We start from the raw sequence: 19,090 nt of genomic DNA, 5'->3' as shown, positions 1-19,090 counted from the left end.
CCTTGAGGGCTGTAGTGGCTGCAGGTTTTTGTTCCAACTCAACTGCTTAATTATAAACCAACCCTTGTCAGTATAAGATCTTACAAATCTTATTTAATCTGATGGCTTCTTAGTGTGTTCATTCTGTTATGCCAGCTCATTCTTTTATGCTACATTTTTTCTTTGTAAAAGTATCATCCATATGTAATTCTCCATTCTTCACTTCTTTCTCTTCAGCTTCCTTCCAAATATTTTACTCAACCAGATATTTCATGATGAATACATACAGGTGTAAAAGGAAAAACGTAAGATCACTGGCTCTCTAACTCAGGATTGCTGTCCACACCACAGCATTTTCAACGATCTCCGCCTACACTAACATTTACACATTGATTATGGAAGTATATATGTCCGTACTAAAACAACTTAAAAATGCATATGACATAGTTGTCCGCCTATATTGAGCATGTGCGTGGCGTTGATGTCTTATCCAAAACTGCGATTTACAGCATAACTGTAGTAATCAGTAAATTATTTGCCTTTTGTGCACGTATTCAGAATTCATACCATACAGAATGCAAATTAGATGCATTCAGGTAAACAACATCATAAGTGTCATGGAAAACAACTCTTCTGTTGTTTCATCTTTGTTATCAGAAAAGTGTGTTTTCACCAGTCTACACCACAATGCTGAGGCTGTGTTCTCAGAAGTACACGGCTCTAGGGAGCATTTTCAGAAATCTTCATTTTTGGGAGTTCATAATGGTGGTGTTTTGACAGAAGGGGAACACGGAGTCTAATAATTACATTTTTAAATGAAAATGTAGTAGTGTGGAAGGGCCTCACTCCTGGTGACAGCATGTAGTTGCAGATTTTTGTTTCAACCAATTTTACACTCAGTTATTTTTACCTCTAATTGATCTCAGTTAATTACCTTCTCTTTTTTCTCCTATTTTTCCTATATTTAAAAAAATACAGCAAAATTTTAAAACTTTAAAGACATTTAGAAACATTTGTATTTTTGCTATACAGTAATCCCTCCTCCATCGCGGGGGTTGCGTTCCAGAGCCACCCGCGAAATAAGAAAATCCACGAAGTAGAAGCCATATGTTTATATGGTTATTTTTATATTGTCATGCTTGGGTCACAGATTTGCGCAGAAACACAGGAGGTTGTAGAGAGACAGGAACGCTATTCAAACACTGCAAACAAACATTTGTCTCTTTTTCAAAAGTTTAAACTGTGCTCCATGACAAGACAGAGATGACAGTTCCGTCTCACAATTAAAAGAATGCAAACATATTTTCCTCTTCAAAGGAGTGCGCGTCAGGAGCAGAGTCTGTCAGAAAGACAGAGGAAAGCAAACAAATCAATAGGGCTGTTTGCTTTTAAGTATGCGAAACACCGCGGCACAAAGCTGTTGAAAGCGGCAGCTCACACCCCCTCCGTCAGGAGCAGGGAGAGAGAGAGAGAGAGACAGAGACAGAGAAACAAAGTCAAAAATCAATACGTGCCCTTTGAGCTTTTAAGTATGCGAAGCACCATGCAGCATGTCCTTCAGGAAGCAGCTGCACACAGAAGGTAGCAAAGTCCCTATCATCTAGGTGTGCGAACAGCCCCCCTGCTCACACCCCCCTACGTCAGCGCAAGAGAGAGAGAGAGAGAGAGAAAGTAAGTTGGGTAGCTTCTCAGCCATCTGCCAATAGCGTCCCTTGTATGAAATCAACTGGGCAAACCAACTGAGGAAGCATGTACCAGAAATTAAAAGATCCATTGTCCGCAGAAATTCGCAAACCATCATAAAATCCGCGATATATATTTAAATATGCTTACATATAAAATCCGCGATGGAGTGAAGCCGCAAAAGGCGAAGCGCGATATAGCGAGGGATCACTGTAGCTTTAAATACTTGTTCTAAAGCTTTTTTAATACTTGTTTGTTGTTTTCTTCTTTGTTTGCCTTTTTCTGTGTTGTTTGCTCTCGTAATTGTATCCTAATAATGACAATTAACAATACATAAAGCACTGAATGATGAAAGACTGCTACTTCTTGGGTGTCAGGCCCACTAACACACCCATTAGTAAATAATGAATTAAATAACCAGAACCAATGGAAAAGAAGGAAGAACAATCATGATTATGATGAAAACCTTAAAATCCAAAAGAAAACAAAGAGTTCCCCATGCACTATACATAAATTTACCAAACTTAGTTTTGTGATTTCTATATTGACCCCAAAACATAGAAACTTGGAAATAATAGCTTGCTTAATTAGGAGTCCAATTGAAAACAGAAGTTGGTCAGAACAAAAACTGGACACATGGTGTCCCCACCCCAGGACTGATGTTTGAGAGCTGCTGAGTTATCTGGAGAACTGCTGGATCCTTTGTCATTTGCACCTTATTGCTAAATAGAAGCCATTTAAAACATTGAATGCAGATGTAAAAGTCTAAAATAAGCAATTAAGGGTTGGGAATCTTAAGAAGTGAGACAAGCAAAAATGCAGCATACAAATGAAGCTTGAGCAATGAGTGCTATAACAGCCACAATTGACTTCCCAGGAAGAAACTGGGTTGGAACAAAAACCTGGAGCCACTCTGGCCCTCCAACTATATACATAGTTCAATGATGGTGGTTTAAATAAACAGTGTTTATTACAAATTACTTTTTAAGTGCATGTACAGAGCACAGCCATTTATAGAACTTGTGTACTTTTGGAACATGGGAAGGTTAAGTCACATTTTCAAGGTCAATCAGTGGATTTGAAATGGGGACTAAACCAGCCAGCTTAGAGTTTAACCTTTACCATCATTAATGGAAATGCATATTGAGAGGCAGGTCAAGTGACTTATATATAAAAAAAAAGTATGTCAAGTGTCATGGGTAAGCTTTGGCTTTGTGAGTTATTATCTGAAATATGATTTTTCCAGTTTCCTCCTATATTTCTATAACACGCATGTCACTGTTATATGGATGGAGTGGTGGCTCTGTGGCTAAAGGATCTAGGATAGTAACGTGAATGTTGCCAGTTCAAATCCCGGCAGTGACAGAAGGAATAACATTGCACTGGGCCCTTGAGTAAGGGGTGCTGTGCAAATAGCTGACACTGCACTTTGACCATAAAACTCTGAGCAAGTTGGGGTATGCAAAAATAAATTCCATATACAAGAATTTGTAAATGGCAATTAAAGTAAACTATTATTAATTTCTGTTTCAGAATTTCCTGAGTATAAATTAATTTGAGGGAATGCATGACCCTTTCAGGAGTTGTGCTAGATTTCTCACATTCGATTTAATGTAACTGTTGACACCCTTTGCGTATGTACTTACATTTTATAGTTTGGTGTCCCACTAACCAAATAAAAATTGGCAAGGATCATATAAAATGCTTGTTCTCAAAGCGACCATATAAAATAAACTTTGATCAAGCACATTCTTGTTAGGCGGTGACAATGCTGGACTTACAGGTGTTTTGCAATGTAACACTAAATGAGATGAAAAACAAATTCCTGTGTCAAAGCCATTGTGTAGCAGTTACACCCTGCACTTGGGGTAAGATAGGTGATTTCCAGGGCTTGGCTTTAAGGCTCACTTCCATACCAGGAAGCTACGCTGAAATGCCGTAACTGCTTTTCTTTTTTAAGTTTTGTTGAAAGGAGATGAAATTCATTGCCAAGAGGTGAGGCAGTCCTAAAGCAGGTTACTTCTCCCATGAGCATTTACTGACTTTGAATGGATATTATTGCAAACTCAAGCAGCCTTAACTGAAAGGGGGCTACAGGTACCCAGCCATGGCATTATGATGAATTACTGGTATTCCAGTCTTGTTTTTGGGTCAGACTAATTGAGTAGCATGCAGTTGTATTTATTTATTTATTTATTTTTATTTAGAAGTGCCCGTGGTCATTTGCATGCTGGACTGTTTAATAAACACACATTCATCATTACGCCCTTCTCAGATCTTATTTTCTCTGACTCTGTTTATGAAGTTTCCTTCTTCCTGGCACCTGCTGATCAATCTCCTGGGGGGTGTGGTTTAGTCACCAGCTACCTGGTAAGCTTTGTTTAGTTTGCCAACAGCCGAATGCCAACAGCCCTGAGGGGGCATGTCATTGAACTAAACATGCAAGAGCCTTATTAGCGAAGTCTCAAAATGGCAGGAATACAGAGTGCAGAGAGAATAAGAGCAGTCAGTGTTATATTAAAGTGGAAAAGTTATACTACTCTTTTTCACCTCAAACACCAAAGATTTTGAACTCTTACTACCATGATGTAATCAACAATTTTAACGTTTAATCTTGATTTTTTATTTGTTGTTTTGTCCAGTCCTTGGATCAAGTGTTGATGATATCATCACTCAGTCATTTTGAATTGTGGTTTCTATGATGGCAAGCGTCACGGGAGGCATGTCCTTTGTGCATTTGTATATGCTTGTAAAGTCATGCAGCAGACCTATTTAAGAGTAAATCACATATGTAACAGAAACACATGGTCTGAGGCATCCAAAATGACCATAAAGCAGATCAGCTAGTGCAGAAGAGGTTTTCCTCCTGACCAGCTGGAACCTGGCAAATACCTGCAGGTTTTTGGCTTAGCAGGCCCCAAAATGAGCATCTAAAAAGACTAGACAGATCCCAGAGTGTATAAAAATGGCTTCCTAGAGGGAGAAGTCATGCAAAGTGACTAGTAAAGACATGTCCGACAATGAAAATTGGTAAGGAAAGTATTGCAAAAATATTGCAAAAGTTGAAAAATGTACTAAAATGCTCAAAGTCAATCCAAGGTAAAGCAAAAAAAATGCCCCAAAATGAAAACCACAAGCACAATCCAAAAACAGAAGCAAATATCCAAAACAACAGAATATCAAAAGAAAACGTCTGTCCATTAATCTTCCAATAACCTGCTTTATACTGAACAGTGACACGGCAAAGCCAAGACTGTCAAATCTCCAACAAACAACTTACAATGATACACTGGATGGGTCTCTCACTGAAGCCTCTGAATAAAGGCAGACAGAGGACGTAGCAGTGGTAACATCAAGGTGGTCCTGAAAAGTACATGGAACGGAGTCACATTTAAAGACACTGTACATAAATATAAACATACTGAAAAATACACCAACATATGAAAAATAATAATTCAAAACCAATACAATGTAAAAAAACAAAAATACAAATCAATACATAACAATACAAAGTCATTATCCGAACTGCATTTCCAAGGGTAGATCTTAACTTTTGTGTCAGAAAATTAGCTTCTCTTGCAATACGTTACTCATTTTTATTTGTCCATAAAAGATCTCAGCCTCTGCAAGATGTAGAGGACAGGAATATATGGAAGTAGATGTTCCACCGTGGCAACCCCAAACAGGAGCAGCTGAAAGAAGAAGAAGAAGAAGAAGAAGAAGAAGAAGAAGAAAAGATCTCAGCCTCACTGTAGCAATTTTTCAATTTTTCTTCCATTTTACTAAAAGGCCTGGACACTCAGTTGTACTGCACAAATTAGCTTGGGATGAGGGTCTATTTCAAAATAAGAATGTCAGCATGTCAGTTTGGTCTAGTAATTACTTACAGCACATCATGTGGTATTATGTGTATGTGGCTGTATATTGAAATCTTTATGTGCATCTCGTGGTATCTCCTACTATGTTTCTTCTGCAGCTTGCTACCGCTGCTCATTTGTGCCACACCACCCAGCCCGTCTTCCCTTCTCCGCTGTGCTGTGCTGCTTCTCTGCTATTATCAGATAAGTATTGCTCTTTACTATGCTAAAATACTCTCATGACAAACTCCTTCATATTAAACAGTTTGTCCAGACCAAATGGTCAGACTGGAATGTCCTAAAAGACACTGGCATTGTGCGGCGCCCCAAATATTTACATCATGGGTCAGATCACAGCGACTGCTGGGCTGCAAATGAAAAGTTCAACAACATCATTTGTTCAAGAATATGCCAACCTATTTATGGCTTTGGAAATAGGAGTGTCAGTGTGGCAAATTTGCAATTTGATAAAATAAACTCTGATCATGGATCTGTCCACAATGAACCCTCGTCAGCTAATATTGCATTGTTTAACTCATGATCTCTTAATGGCAAAGCTGGTGCAATCAGAATTCATTACAGACTCCAACTTTGACAAGCTATGCTTAACAGAAACCTGGCAAAAACCAAACAATTTTATGTCGGTCATGGAGGTGACTCAATCTGAATACATTTACTTTGCAGAGCCACGCATCTCAAGATAAGGTGGAGGAGTTGCAGTAATTTTTAGAGCGGAGCTAAACATCAAAAGAATCCCAATAGACTGCCCATTGTCTTTCAAGTGTCTGGCTCTAAAGTTAATAATGATATCAAGCCCTGTCTTACTCATTGTCCTCTATCGTCCCCCAAAATACAATGTGTCTTTTTCATCTGATCTGACTGAATTATTAACTCTCTTAAGTTCCCATTCACAGAAAGTCATTTTTCTTGGCAATTTCAACATCCATATTGATATTGCTATATGTAAGCTGAGAAATGAATTCCCATCCTTACTGGACTGCTTTGATTTGGTGCAACATGTTGATTTTCCTCTGCCTCCTTTAACCTGTAAATGTCAAATTTTCTTTCAGAAACTTTAAAAGTATCTGTCCCTCTATCCTTGCTAGTTCCATTTCTGATTTTTTTCTGTATTCACATATTCCATCAAAACAAGATAGTCTTGTTGATCACTATAACTCAACCCTTCTTTCAGCACTAGATAAAACAGCTCTTTTAAAGCATAAGGAGGTTTACTTTAAGCACTCAGCTCCATGGTACAATTCAGAGTTACGGTCTATGAAAGCAGCTGGCCGACGCCTTGAGAGAATGTCATGTAAGACTGGCCCTGCACATTCAGGCTTTCTCTGACCATCAAAGGGCTTACAGGGAAGCACTAACTGCAGCCAAGAACACACATTATGGCAGAATAATATGCTTCTTCTGCTGCTTGCTTTGCTTGACTTTTGACTACATGGTAGAATAATAGAAATTGGCTGTGATAACCCAAGGATTTTGTTCTATGTAAATTACTTCAACCTGCATCTGGCCCGATTTCCTCCCCTACTGAAGTCTGTGAAAAATCCCTCCACTTTTTCTACAATAAAAACAAGAATCCATCATCCATTTATATTTTTTCCTGTCTTCCCCCTCCATCCAGCTTTTTTTCTAAATTTTCACAGGTCACATCTGCATTTGTTAATGACTGATTTTGTAAGAGTAAGCTGACTACTTTTGTACTGGACCCCATCCCCATCACACTTCTTGAATCCTGTCTTCATGCAATAATCCTGACTGTTATGACAATAACAAATACATCCTTTGACACTAGCTGTGTACCATCCACTTTTAAAATCGATTCTGTAGCCCCACTGTTAAAAAACGTCTGGTCTTGATGCTGACAGTCTTAACAATTTTTGTCTCATTGCTCACTTACCTTTTCTGTTAAAAGTTCTTCAGTGTGTTATAGTCTCCCAACTCACCAATTACTTCTAATAATTTGATTGAACCCTTGCAGTCTGGTTTCAGGGCGCAGCACAGCTATGAAACTGCTCTGCTTCGGGTAACCAATGATTTGGTTATAGCAGCAGACTCTGGACAAACCAATATATTAATTTTGTTAGATCTTGGTGCAGAATTTGACACTGTCAGATCCGACATTCTACTGTCCAGAATGGAGAACATGCTGGGTATCTCTGGCACTGCCCTCCAATAGTTTAAGTCCTATCTGACTGGCAGGCAAGAGTTTGTTAGTCTTGGCAACAGCAGATGACTGCTCAGCGCCAGTCACACAAGGGGTTCCTCAGGGCTCTGTCCTGGGTCCTCTGCTCTTCTGTATCTATATGCTTCCCCTTGGCTCTATCATTTATAGCTATGGACTGGGCTTTCATTTTTCTGCAGATTATACTCAGCCCTATTTCAATGTTAAAAGTGAAACTTCATCAGGGCTTTCTCAGCTCACAACTTGCCTCAGTAGAAATTAAAACCTGGTTGGAGCAGAACTCTTTAAAATTAAACTGCAACAAAACTGAACTCCTTCTCAGTCACTCTTGACAGTGATCTCGTCAGACCTTCTTCTAATGCTGGGAATCTTGGTATCATTTTTGATTCCCCCCTTTCTTATTCCGCCCATATAAACCACATTAAGAAACTTTCTTACTTTCACCACTGCAGCATATCCCATGTCCGCTCATTCCTCTCCTTTTCTAATGCTGAGAAACACATCCCACACCGATTATTGTAATTCCCTACTAGCAGGTTCCCCTTTCTAATCTTATATCACAGCTCCAGTTCATTCAAAACTCTGCTGCAAGAGCCCTCACACGAACCAGCAACAGCGAGCACATCACACCCATCCTGCTTTGCCTACACTGGCTCCCTGTGTCTTACAGAACTGAATATAAAATTCCATTATTAACCTACAAAGCTTTAAATGGCCACACACTGGACTACCTCAGTGACCTTCTCCATCACTATACTCTGTTCGCCCACTAAGGTCCTCTGATTCTGGCAATCTTGTTGTGCCCCACACTAACTCTGGGCAGGTAACAGGGTCTTTAGCTGTATAGAGCCCAGACTTTGGAATGATCTCCTGAAATTGACGAGATCAACTGACTCCACTAATTCTTGTAAAGCACAACTGAAAACCCATCTGTTCAAGAAGGCGTCTAACTTGACATGACACTCTGCCCCCTCTTTCATTCTTCCTTTCTGTCCAGAGGTATAATTTGTATGTGTGTTATATCAAAAATGATGCTATCTGCTAGGCTTTTCTCTTAGTGTTGAATTTAGTATTTTACTCTGGTTTATTGTCTTTTATTCTATTTAATGCTTTGTATATCCTGTTTATATCTGTTTTAGTGCTCTATTCAGGAAACATTTGTATCCAATGTTACATAGAGTGATGTTCATAGGTATTTTACAGTTTACAGATTATGATGCATTTCCAAATAATCCATGCATCATAACCTGTAAACTGTAAAATGCCTATGAATATCACTCTATAAAATAAAGAGAGAGAGTTTAGGAGCTCTCGCTGATATAGCGCATTGCCGCACCCACCACACGACAAACCACCTCGGGATCCCAGACTAGGACCCAAGTGCAGCCATGCAACGAGTGACACCTCAGCACCACACTGGTTCAGATGGAGTGGAACAGTGTGAGTTTTTTTGTACAATGGCTGGAGTGGCAATCCTGTCACCAACCCCTAAGTGTTCCCTCTAAGTTGGAGGACCCATTGCAGGGCTGGATGCAGATTAATGTCATACCCAGGACCGAGCAATTGCAGGTGCAGGCTCAAGGGCCCAACAGAGTGGAGTCACTTGCTGGTGTTCACAGGATTTGAACCGGCAACCTTCCAATTACCAGTGCAAATACCTAGCCTCAGAGCCACCACTTCGCCCTTCATATTAAATAAAGGTTGTTTCATTTATTGTTTCCTCCGGCAAGCATTTAAGTAGTGCTATGTGTTTAATCAGTTACCCAATCAAGTGGTTTTTTTTCCTCTGGTTCCGTGTTGCTTTTTAATTAATTAATGTATTTATTTTTTTACTTAAACAGTGCGCTGATGTTCTTTTTTCTTCATAATGCAACCTAAATGAGAAATATGTGCAAGACGTGGCAGAAATCCTGGAATCAGCAATCTATCTATCTATCTATCTATCTATCTATCTATCTATCTATCTATCTATCTATCTATCTATCTATCTATCTATCTATCTATCTATCTATCTATCTATCTATCTATCTATCTATCTATCTATCTATCTATCTATCTATCTATCTATCTATCTATCTATCTATTGTAATAAACCACCGGGACCTTGCCCCACCAAAACACCAGGAGAAGGGAAGGACTGGGTGAGGAGCAGTATCTTCCCCATGATGCAAGAGGGCAGCTGCCCTGGATTGCATGGGGGCCACGTAGCTTGGAGGCTCAACCCTACTGGGGACCGTGGCCACTGTCAGGGGGTGCCTGGATGGTTCTGGAGCTATGGACTGCAGCACTTCCGCCACAACAGGAAGTGCTGCAGGAAGGCCATCAATGAGCACCTGGAGCACTACCTGGCCGCAGTATAAAAAGAGCCACCTCACTCCATTCAAAAGACCAGAGTTGGGTGGAAGGTGGACGAAGCTTGCAGGAGAGGAGTGGAGGCTACAGAAAGAAACAAAGAAAGTAAATGGCTTGTGAGTCTATTGTGCTGGTTGGTGCACTGTGTGTTGTGCAAAAGAAAAATAAGTATAGTGTGCATTTGGACTTGGCTGTCTCAGTGTCTGTCTGTGTCTTCTTTCAGCTGCTCCCATTTAGGAGTCGCCACAGCGGATCATCCGTCTCCATCTATCATTGTCTTTTACATCATTTTCTGTCACACCGACAGCCTTCATGTCCTCCTTCACCACATCCATAAACCTACTCTTTGGCCTTCCTCTTTTCCTCTTGCCTGGCAGTTCCAACCTCAACATTCTTTTCCCAATGTACCCCTCTTCTCCTCTCTGTAAATTTGTCTACCTTCACCACCTCTTCTGCTTGCAGTCACACTCTTCCACCACCTTCCCTCTCATTCACATAGATGTACTCCATCTTACTCCTACTGACTTTCATTCCCCTTCTCTCCAGTGCGTACCTCCACCTCTCCAGGTTCACCTCAACCTGCTGTCTACTCGCACTAAAGATCACAATGTCATCTGCAAACATCATAGTCCAATCATAGTAAAAGATTATTACATATTAACTAAAAATTCCATGTGATCTTTTAAGTAGTTCCATACTTCTTCCTTTCTCAAGCTATAAATATATTCTGTAATTTTTAGTTCTATGTGCGTCTAACCGTTCCCAAATTATATACTTAATTGAAACAGGTTCTATGGCATGCACTTGCCTTCATTTCTGTCCGCCATTAAGTTTTAAACCGATTAACACAGATGCACTAAGGTTATAATTTACTAATAAAACACAGGAAGAATGTACAAGGAAGGATGTTTGCAAAGCCTGTGAATAAAGCCTGGTTCATTTGAGTAATTAAAAAGTAATTAAAACTTATTATAAGTAGTCTGCACTTTCAAAAATTAAAAATTTTCCACTCTAAGCCATTAGTGTACTTCCTGACTATATTTTGATTGTTTTTGATTGGGAATAAACATAACAGACTTTTGAATTGAAAATCTGCCTAACCCTTTCATTTTTTGGTCAAGAGTCCTGTCTTCAATATTTTCATGGACGCTTCACTGTTGTTTGCTGTTGTCCAGTGAAGGACTTCTGACAAAACCTTTATCACCATTCTGTAGAAAGGCATGAGATAAACATTTTTTCTGTGTCACTACAAACCAAATGGGGCAAATGGCATAATAATATAATTTTAATATGGAGTATTACTTTAAGTAGTGGATCTTATGTTTCACAATCGTATAAAAGAATGTCATGGTAAACCTTTATCTGGGTTTGAGTCATGGGTTTTATTCTCCTGAAGTGTTTTCTGAGTAAAAGTGTTTTACTGAGTAAAAACCTACATGCTTTGTTTTAGCTTTTTAATTAAGTTTACCCAGTGTGCTTTCATTTAACCCATGGTAATTGTATTGTAGTTGGTTGTGTTTTTATGTGCCTCATTTCCCATGGAGAATTGAGACTCATTCTGTAGAGACCTGGTTTCGTAATAAATACCCATATAAACTGTGACTGTGTATCCTTTTATGCTAGTACCACTGTAGAAGGTATTTCCTCTGTGACAGGAGCATCACCAAGGCCATGCGTCTTTAACAGGAATCTTATCAGAGAGGCTCAGGTTGAAATTTGGTACGTTCAATACAGATGTTTTAGCATAGGCAGAATAGTAGCGCAAAGCTGTAATTCCTCCCTCACAGCACCAGATTCCATGTGGAGTCTTACATGTTCTCCCCGTGTATTTATTAATTGATTGGTATCAGTGAGAGTCAGTGACGTTACTGCCTCAAAAACTTTGCCAGTTTTTTTATTACAATATCCTCAGTAAAAGTGATTTATCATTTATTAAAAAATTTTGATAACTGGTTTGTGGCACTTCAACCTGCTTTATTGTACACTCTGCCTTTTTCAGTTTTTGTGATTTTTTTTCACTGCGCAGAGACTTCACTTGAATCTCGATTTGTAGGCTAGGTAAGGTAACAACACAGAATATAATAGGCGAAAAGTCAGCACCATTTAGGGAAAAAAATCATATGATTTGAGTGCAAATCTGTCTGTTATTTCAAGCAAAGACAGAACATAACCATTGAAGAAACAGAAATGCTGAAGCAAAAGTAGAATACTAAGCAAAGATATTCTGCAACTTGGTGAAGAGAATGGTTGTCTTAACACCCATGATGCTTAGTGTGAGCAGAGAAGTGAGCAAGAAATGTATCCTTACTTTGAGAAAATACTGCTAAGAACCTGTTATAAAATATACTATTTCCCATTACTTTTGCTACTTCAAAATGGACTTGTTCAGCAAGTTTTAAGTCAGTTTTTCATAATAGGGCTCATATACCCATAAGTCCCATTATAAAATGCCAGATTGGGCTAGTTATTTTGAAAATCTATAAAATATTCTTCACTTTAGAATGCAAGGCGGCATGGTGGCGCAGTGGGTAGCGCTGCTGCCTCGCAGTTGGGAGACCTGGGGACCTGGGTACGCTTCCCAGGTCTGTGTCTGTGTGGGTTTCCTCCCACAGCCCAAAGACATGCAGGTTAGGTGGATTGGTGATTCTAAATTGGCCCTAGTGTGTGTGGGTGTGTTTGTATGTGTCCTGCGGTGGGTTGGCACCCTGCCCAGGAATGGTTCCTGCCTTGTGCCCTGTGTTGGCTAGGATTGGCTCCAGGAGACCCCTGTGTTTGGATTCAGCGGGTTGGAAAATGGATGGATGGACTTTAGAATGCAGTTTTATGTGGCAAATTAATATATACCATAATCGTGAAAAAATAATTTTTAATTGAAAAGTACCAAACTTACACTTTAAAGGGAAGGTCATTAACTGTTTGGAATGAATGTAGCAAAGCAGCCAGAGGCCCAGTTGGCAACAACAGTAAATAATCCTTTCAAACTGAGCGGTTGTGAAATAGCCAGCAAAGAAAAGTCACCTAGAAAATTTTTAACTTGCTTTCCAGACGCTGTTGTGTTCTGAATATAATCTATATTTTGGACTGTTGCCACATCCAGAATTGTTTCATACATTATTCCCAGTATGCCCTGCTGTGGGCTGGCACCCTGCTTGGGGATTTGTTCCTGCCTTGTGCCCTGTGCTGGCTGGGATTGGCTCCAGCAGACCCCTGTGATCCTGTGTTAGGATATAGCGGATTGGAAAATGACTGACTGATTATTCCCAGTATAAATAAGAATACCTCCTGAAGTAGATTAAGCAGGTGTGATAATGCATGGATGTATAGAAACATTTAATGCAATGGAAGATAAACTAGCATGTAGTAGAGGAGTGAGTGGAGAAATTAATCTGTTTAGTAATGTCTCAGGGTAAAAACTGTACAAATGCAATTAATAACTCAATACACCCCAGTGCCTTCTTGGGATGTCTACTGTCTAGACTCAGCCACTTCAGAGGAGAGTAGGACAAGGTGTTGAGATTTTAGTTTTGATCTGGCCTTAGTGCATCTGAGAATTCTCTGGGAAGAGTTGGAAGAAGTTGCTGAGGTATTAGTGGGCTGGTCTGTCCACCTCAATGTGCTGTGTCTGCAACCGTCATTTTTTATAGTGAAAGTGAAAGTGAAAATAATTTTAAAACTCTTTTAGAGTAAACATTGTCAAGCCCCGGTTTATCTTGTTCAACCATGACTACAATGGTTTGTAGTTGGGAAAGTGTGATAAGGGATGGATGGGCAAACATGTACAGTATACAATATTCATAATTAAATATTGAAATTTGTGCAGTGATTTTGTTAGTACTGGTCTATTCAGAGCTAACTGTGTAATGAAAGCAGTGGCCATTTTCTGTTCTGTATTTTCTGAGTTTTAACAGGCACTTAATTTTCCACATAAGTTTATTGTAATCATCAAACTTCCTCATTACTCGGTTATTTTTTACTTTATGTTACTTTTACCATCATCAAAAGAAGACTTTACAAAGCAGGCCCTAACGATATTTGTGTCTATGTGTAACATTCCAGTCAATTTGCCTACATGTTATGGACTGTAAACTACAAGATCGACACTAGGGCATTGGACGTTACAGTTTCAATAAAAGTTACTGGCCCCCTTGTAATTTTTCACATTTTATTGTTACACAACATTGAATCACAATGGATTTAATTTGGCTTTTTTGACTCTGATCAACTGAAATAGACTATTTAATGTCACGACAAACACAGATCTCTGCAAAGTAAAACACACACTCGTTGATCACATAAGTACTCTCCCCCTTTGATATGACACATCCAAATCATTACTGATTCTGCCAATTGGTTTTAGTCACCACATAATTAATTTAATGAGGATCGCCTATCTGTAGTCAAGGGGTTTCTGTTGTACTATAAATACACTTTATCTAAAATGCCCAACTTGTACTGAGTCAGTATGGTGGCCTACCATACACAATAAAGATATTCCATGCACCCCCATGAAAAAGGTGATTTGAAAGAACAAGTAAGGGGATGGAAACAGGAAAATATCCCAGTCACTGGATAACCCTAGAACTGGGAAGATTATGGCAAAGATGTAAATCTGCCTAGAGCAGACAGCCTACAAAAACTGAGTGACTGTGCGAGAAGAAGACTTGAAGGGAGGCCACAATCTCTAAAGGAGATACCGGCTGCAGAGACTGAGATTGGGGATACTATGCAGCAACAGCTAATGCTTGGGTGCTTTACCGGTTGAAGCATAATGGGTGAGTAGCAAAGAGAAAGCCATTAAAAAATTTAGAGGGTTTGTAAGAAGACATATGAGACATTCCTAAGTCAGCTAGAAGAAGGTTTGATGGCCTGATGAGAACAAAATTGAGCTTGTTAACCATCAGACTAAATGCCATGTTTGTTCCGCACAAAAACACATCATTCCACCTGTGAGCTATGGTGTTGGCAGCATCGGATTGTGGATATACTTCTCTGCAACAGGACCTGGAAGGAACTGTGAGGGTAAAACAAAAGTAGAAAAATAACAGAGAAATCCTGGGGGAAGACCTGATGCAGTCAGCAAAAGAACTACACATTGGGAGATTTGTTTTCTAACAAGACAACAAACCTGAAGCTTAAAGCTAAAGCTACACAGGAGTGGCTTCAAAACAACAATGTTAATATCCTGGAGTGGCTGAATCAGATTACAGATCTCAGTCCGACTGGGCTTGATAAAGACTGTCCTCTTTCTTCAGCATTTTGGAAAGGAGAATAGGGACAGCAGTTTCCAGATGTGCAAAATGGATAGAGTGAGACCTGTGCACCAAACTGCCACGGCTACCAAAGGTGCATCTACGAAATACTAACTTGAGGAAGTTGAATATTTAAGCAATCAGTTATTTTGTCTTTAATACTTGTAAATCGTTTAGACCACATTGCAGAGTTCTGTTTTCACTTGGGCATTAAAAAGTCATTTTTGGTTGACTAATGTCAGAAAAGCCCAGATGAAATCTACTTTAATTCAGCATTTTATAATGATAAGTGAAAACTTCCAAGGGGGTGGAATACTTTTAATAGGCTCTGTAAATGACAAAGTTGTTAGTTCAATCGTTAACTGTAACTTACTGTTTCAGTCTGAGCAAGTCACTTGCCTTGCCTGTGCTCCAATTTTTAAAAGTACGTACAAACAAAAAATTGTAATGAATCCTGATTTTCAAGTTCAGGTTCAAGTTTACTGTTACAGAGGAAAGTGTAATTCTGACTTGAATGTTTGATTTAAATGTAACACATCACCACTCCCCAGCATCACGTTCAGGAAGTGTTATTAGTCAAATGTGTATCTTACCTTGAATCCTATGGGTTTATACTTTCCCACAGGTGATTTGTTTAGGGGCCAACTGCTAGACTTTGAAATGTCCAACGGGTCTGCAGTAGCGACACACACAAACCAACTTAAGAAAACCCAAAATAGGTGTTTTATTTTGAACCAACAAAATGGTAAATCCAGATACGATCTAAACCTTCCTGTTGTTTTAGTCACAGGAAATGCCTGATGAACTCCTTACCATCTTACCATTGTCACACACGTGTGCATGGGGAACAGCTGAAGGGCCTAGTCACTTGTAGTTCTACGCCAGGCCAGGGGGCGGCGGAGTGTACTGACTATCTCTCTCAGTCCCTTGCAGACCTTTCCCGGGAAATCCCGCCTCTTGCCGGCCCCAAGGATGACGTCACTTCCGACCACGAGGACGCCACTCCCAGTTGCTGCTGCGATGACGTCATTTCCTTTCCAGGCCTTTAAAACTGCCACCTTGCCTCAGTACAGGCAGTTCTGTTCTGGACTCTGAACCATTCACATCTTGTACAAAAACAAGCAATTTTGCAGCTGAGCATATTATACGGGTGGCTGTCCCAAACCTTTGTGATGTCTCTGACTCATTCTTCTGACCCCATTAATAGGTCCTACAATATTTCACAACTCACTCCTTCAGAAGAAGATCCTGTGTGACCACAGTGTGATTTTCTATGCTGTGGTGTACTGGGCTGGTAACATCACTTCAAGAGATGCCCGCTGAATCATAAAGCTAATTAAAAGGGCAGGCTTTGTTATGACACAAACTTTAGACCCCCTATAAGGCAGTAGCAAAGGAGACAATTAAAACTGCCATTATAAACAATGCTACACATCCTCTCTCTGACACACCAACACTGAGGACTTTCAGCTAACAAATTATTCAGCAGAAGTGTGTCAGGAAATGCTACGGTGTTCCTTCATATCCCGGCACAGTGGTGCAGTGGTAGCGATGCTGCCTCGCAGTAAGGATACCTGGGTTCGCTTCCCGGGTCTTCCCTGCGTGGAGTTTGCATGTTCTTCCCATGTCTGCGTGGGATTCCTCCTGGTGCTCTGGTTTCCTCCCACAGTCCAAAGACATGCAGGTTAGGTGAATTGGCAATCCCAAATTGTCCCCAGTGTGTGCTTAGTGTGGGTGTACGTATGCCCTGCATTAGGCTGACGCCCTGCCTGGGGTTTGTTCCTGCCTTGCGCCCTGTGCTGACTGGGCTTGGCCCCAGCAGACCCCCATGACCCTGTGTTAGGATATAGCAGGTTGGAGAATGACTGACTGGCTCCTTCATACCAACAGTAATATGCCTGAATAATTCTTATCCCCAGTGACAAATAATATTCTATCTATCTATCTATCTATCTATCTATCTATCTATCTATCTATCTATCTATCTATCTATCTATCTATCTATCTATCTATCTATCTATCCTATTTGAAATGTGCCACTCTCCTATTCTCAGTATTCTTTTAGTGTTCAAAAATTCCTCATTCACCCTCACATTTTACTCTTCATTTTCCCTGGGTTTACAATGCTTTTTAAATTAATCAATTGCATTTATTATAAAAGTTACTAAAAGGTTTTAAGTAATTTTTTAACACACTTTCCAACAGGTTCTCAAAATCCTGTGCCATCCAGTCCATCTTTTAAAGACCTGGCCAATGGCTCTGCGGGATCTCAATCTGCCACCATGCCCTTGAAGCTTATGCAGCTTTCTAGTCCTGGAGTTGAACACTACCCTGACTCCAAAGACAGGAATCCCGCTTTAATGGTCTTTCCTGGACCACAGATGACCATTGGTGTGTCTCTTCATTTTACTTTTTAATTCATTTTGAATACATAACTACTGACCTAATGTAGCTATCAGCCAGCCACTCTGGGCTACAGATAACTTAAAAACATTTGAATATTTCCCTGGTGCATTTAACTGTATATGCTAACAATAACCGATTGCGCTAATGAGACATTGTTTAAATGAATATAAGTAGCCTTATAATAATCTAAATCATGGGTGTCAAACTCAAATTTCTAAGAAACATAGTGACTGCAAGTTTTCATGTTAATTATCAGTTATAGTAATTGACTTGTGGAATTACCTTTGTTTTCCTTCATTTTTGTTCACTTGCTTGCTTGTTGAAAATCATTTGTTCATCCATCATCCAAACTTTTAATACAGTTCAGGGTTGTTGGGGCTGGAACTGATCCAAACAGCAACACTCAAAAGACAAAAAACAACCAATTTCAGTGTAGGACACCCAAAATATACATCTTTGGTAGGAACACCTGTGTATCTAAGAGAAAACTCATAAAGACACAGGAAGAACATGTAACTCCACATAGACAGTACCCAAGCTGCCATCTGAACCAAGTTCTAAGGAGATGTGAGGCAGCATTGCTAAGCCCTGTGTCACAAACTTTTATCTGTGTCATTTACTTTTAAACCATCTTCAGTCATTTCTGTTTTTCATTAATCTGCTACCAAGTGAGTCAAGCAAGTGTGTTGTTCCATGAAACTGATCATAGTGCTAATAATATTTCATTAGGGTGTCAGTAAACAAAAGACCTCAAGGCAAGTGTGGGTCAATCAAAAAAGTGAGCTTTCATTAAAAAGTAAACCAGAAATCATAGTCAATCGTGCATAGTAAGTAATCTGAAATTCTGAACAAAACTTTACAAAATATGCTGCTGTCTTTTGACTTTAAATAAACGGCGCCTCATTCATCAACAGTTCATGCATGGAAGCAAACTGTTGCTATAAGAAAGCATCCCAGAACGCCAAGGATAACATTAAATGCATAATGAGGTAATCAACATAGTAACTAAAAAGATCAAAAACAAATACAATCTAATTTTAAAGAAGCACAATTTAGAAAAATTACCCAGAAGAAACTAAAATATATTTAACCCAATGATCCTAACACTAATTCATAATGAGAATCAAGCAACAAATCAACAACTAACCAGCTTTTGCATGTGTTGTTTTATTATAAGACAAAAAGGTAAATGCCTAAGCTACTTTAGTGGACTGTAAACGTTGATGATACAGATTTTGCTTTTCTTTGAACAACATATGTATGATGTATAAGAACCCTAACAAACTGTCAGTCCATAACTGAACATGCATTACCCAATTCAAGGTCGTCTGGGCCAGACACCATCCCAGCAGGACCAGACACATGGC

At 39.5% G+C, this 19,090-nt stretch overlaps 1 protein-coding gene across 3 annotated transcripts in view; it reads left to right on the top strand.

Annotated features, from left to right (window-relative positions):
* etv7 (ETS variant transcription factor 7) overlaps positions 1 to 19,090 on the top strand; it is a 126,996-nt gene that overhangs the window by 90,246 nt on the left and 17,660 nt on the right. For 2 of the 3 annotated variants that reach the window (XM_028796506.2, XM_028796505.2), the window contains exon 5: positions 17,523 to 17,708. The exons of the other annotated variant lie outside the window; for it this stretch is intronic. In XM_028796506.2, the coding sequence (XP_028652339.1) occupies positions 17,523 to 17,708 (186 nt within the window). The remainder of the gene's footprint in view (positions 1 to 17,522; positions 17,709 to 19,090) is intronic. 3 annotated transcript variants of the gene reach the window in all.

Source organism: Erpetoichthys calabaricus, chromosome 3 (genome assembly GCF_900747795.2).
Source record: "Erpetoichthys calabaricus chromosome 3, fErpCal1.3, whole genome shotgun sequence".
Lineage (NCBI taxonomy): Eukaryota > Metazoa > Chordata > Cladistia > Polypteriformes > Polypteridae > Erpetoichthys > Erpetoichthys calabaricus.
Note: the sequence above shows the minus strand (reverse complement) of the source record. Positions and strands in the feature narration are given on the sequence as shown.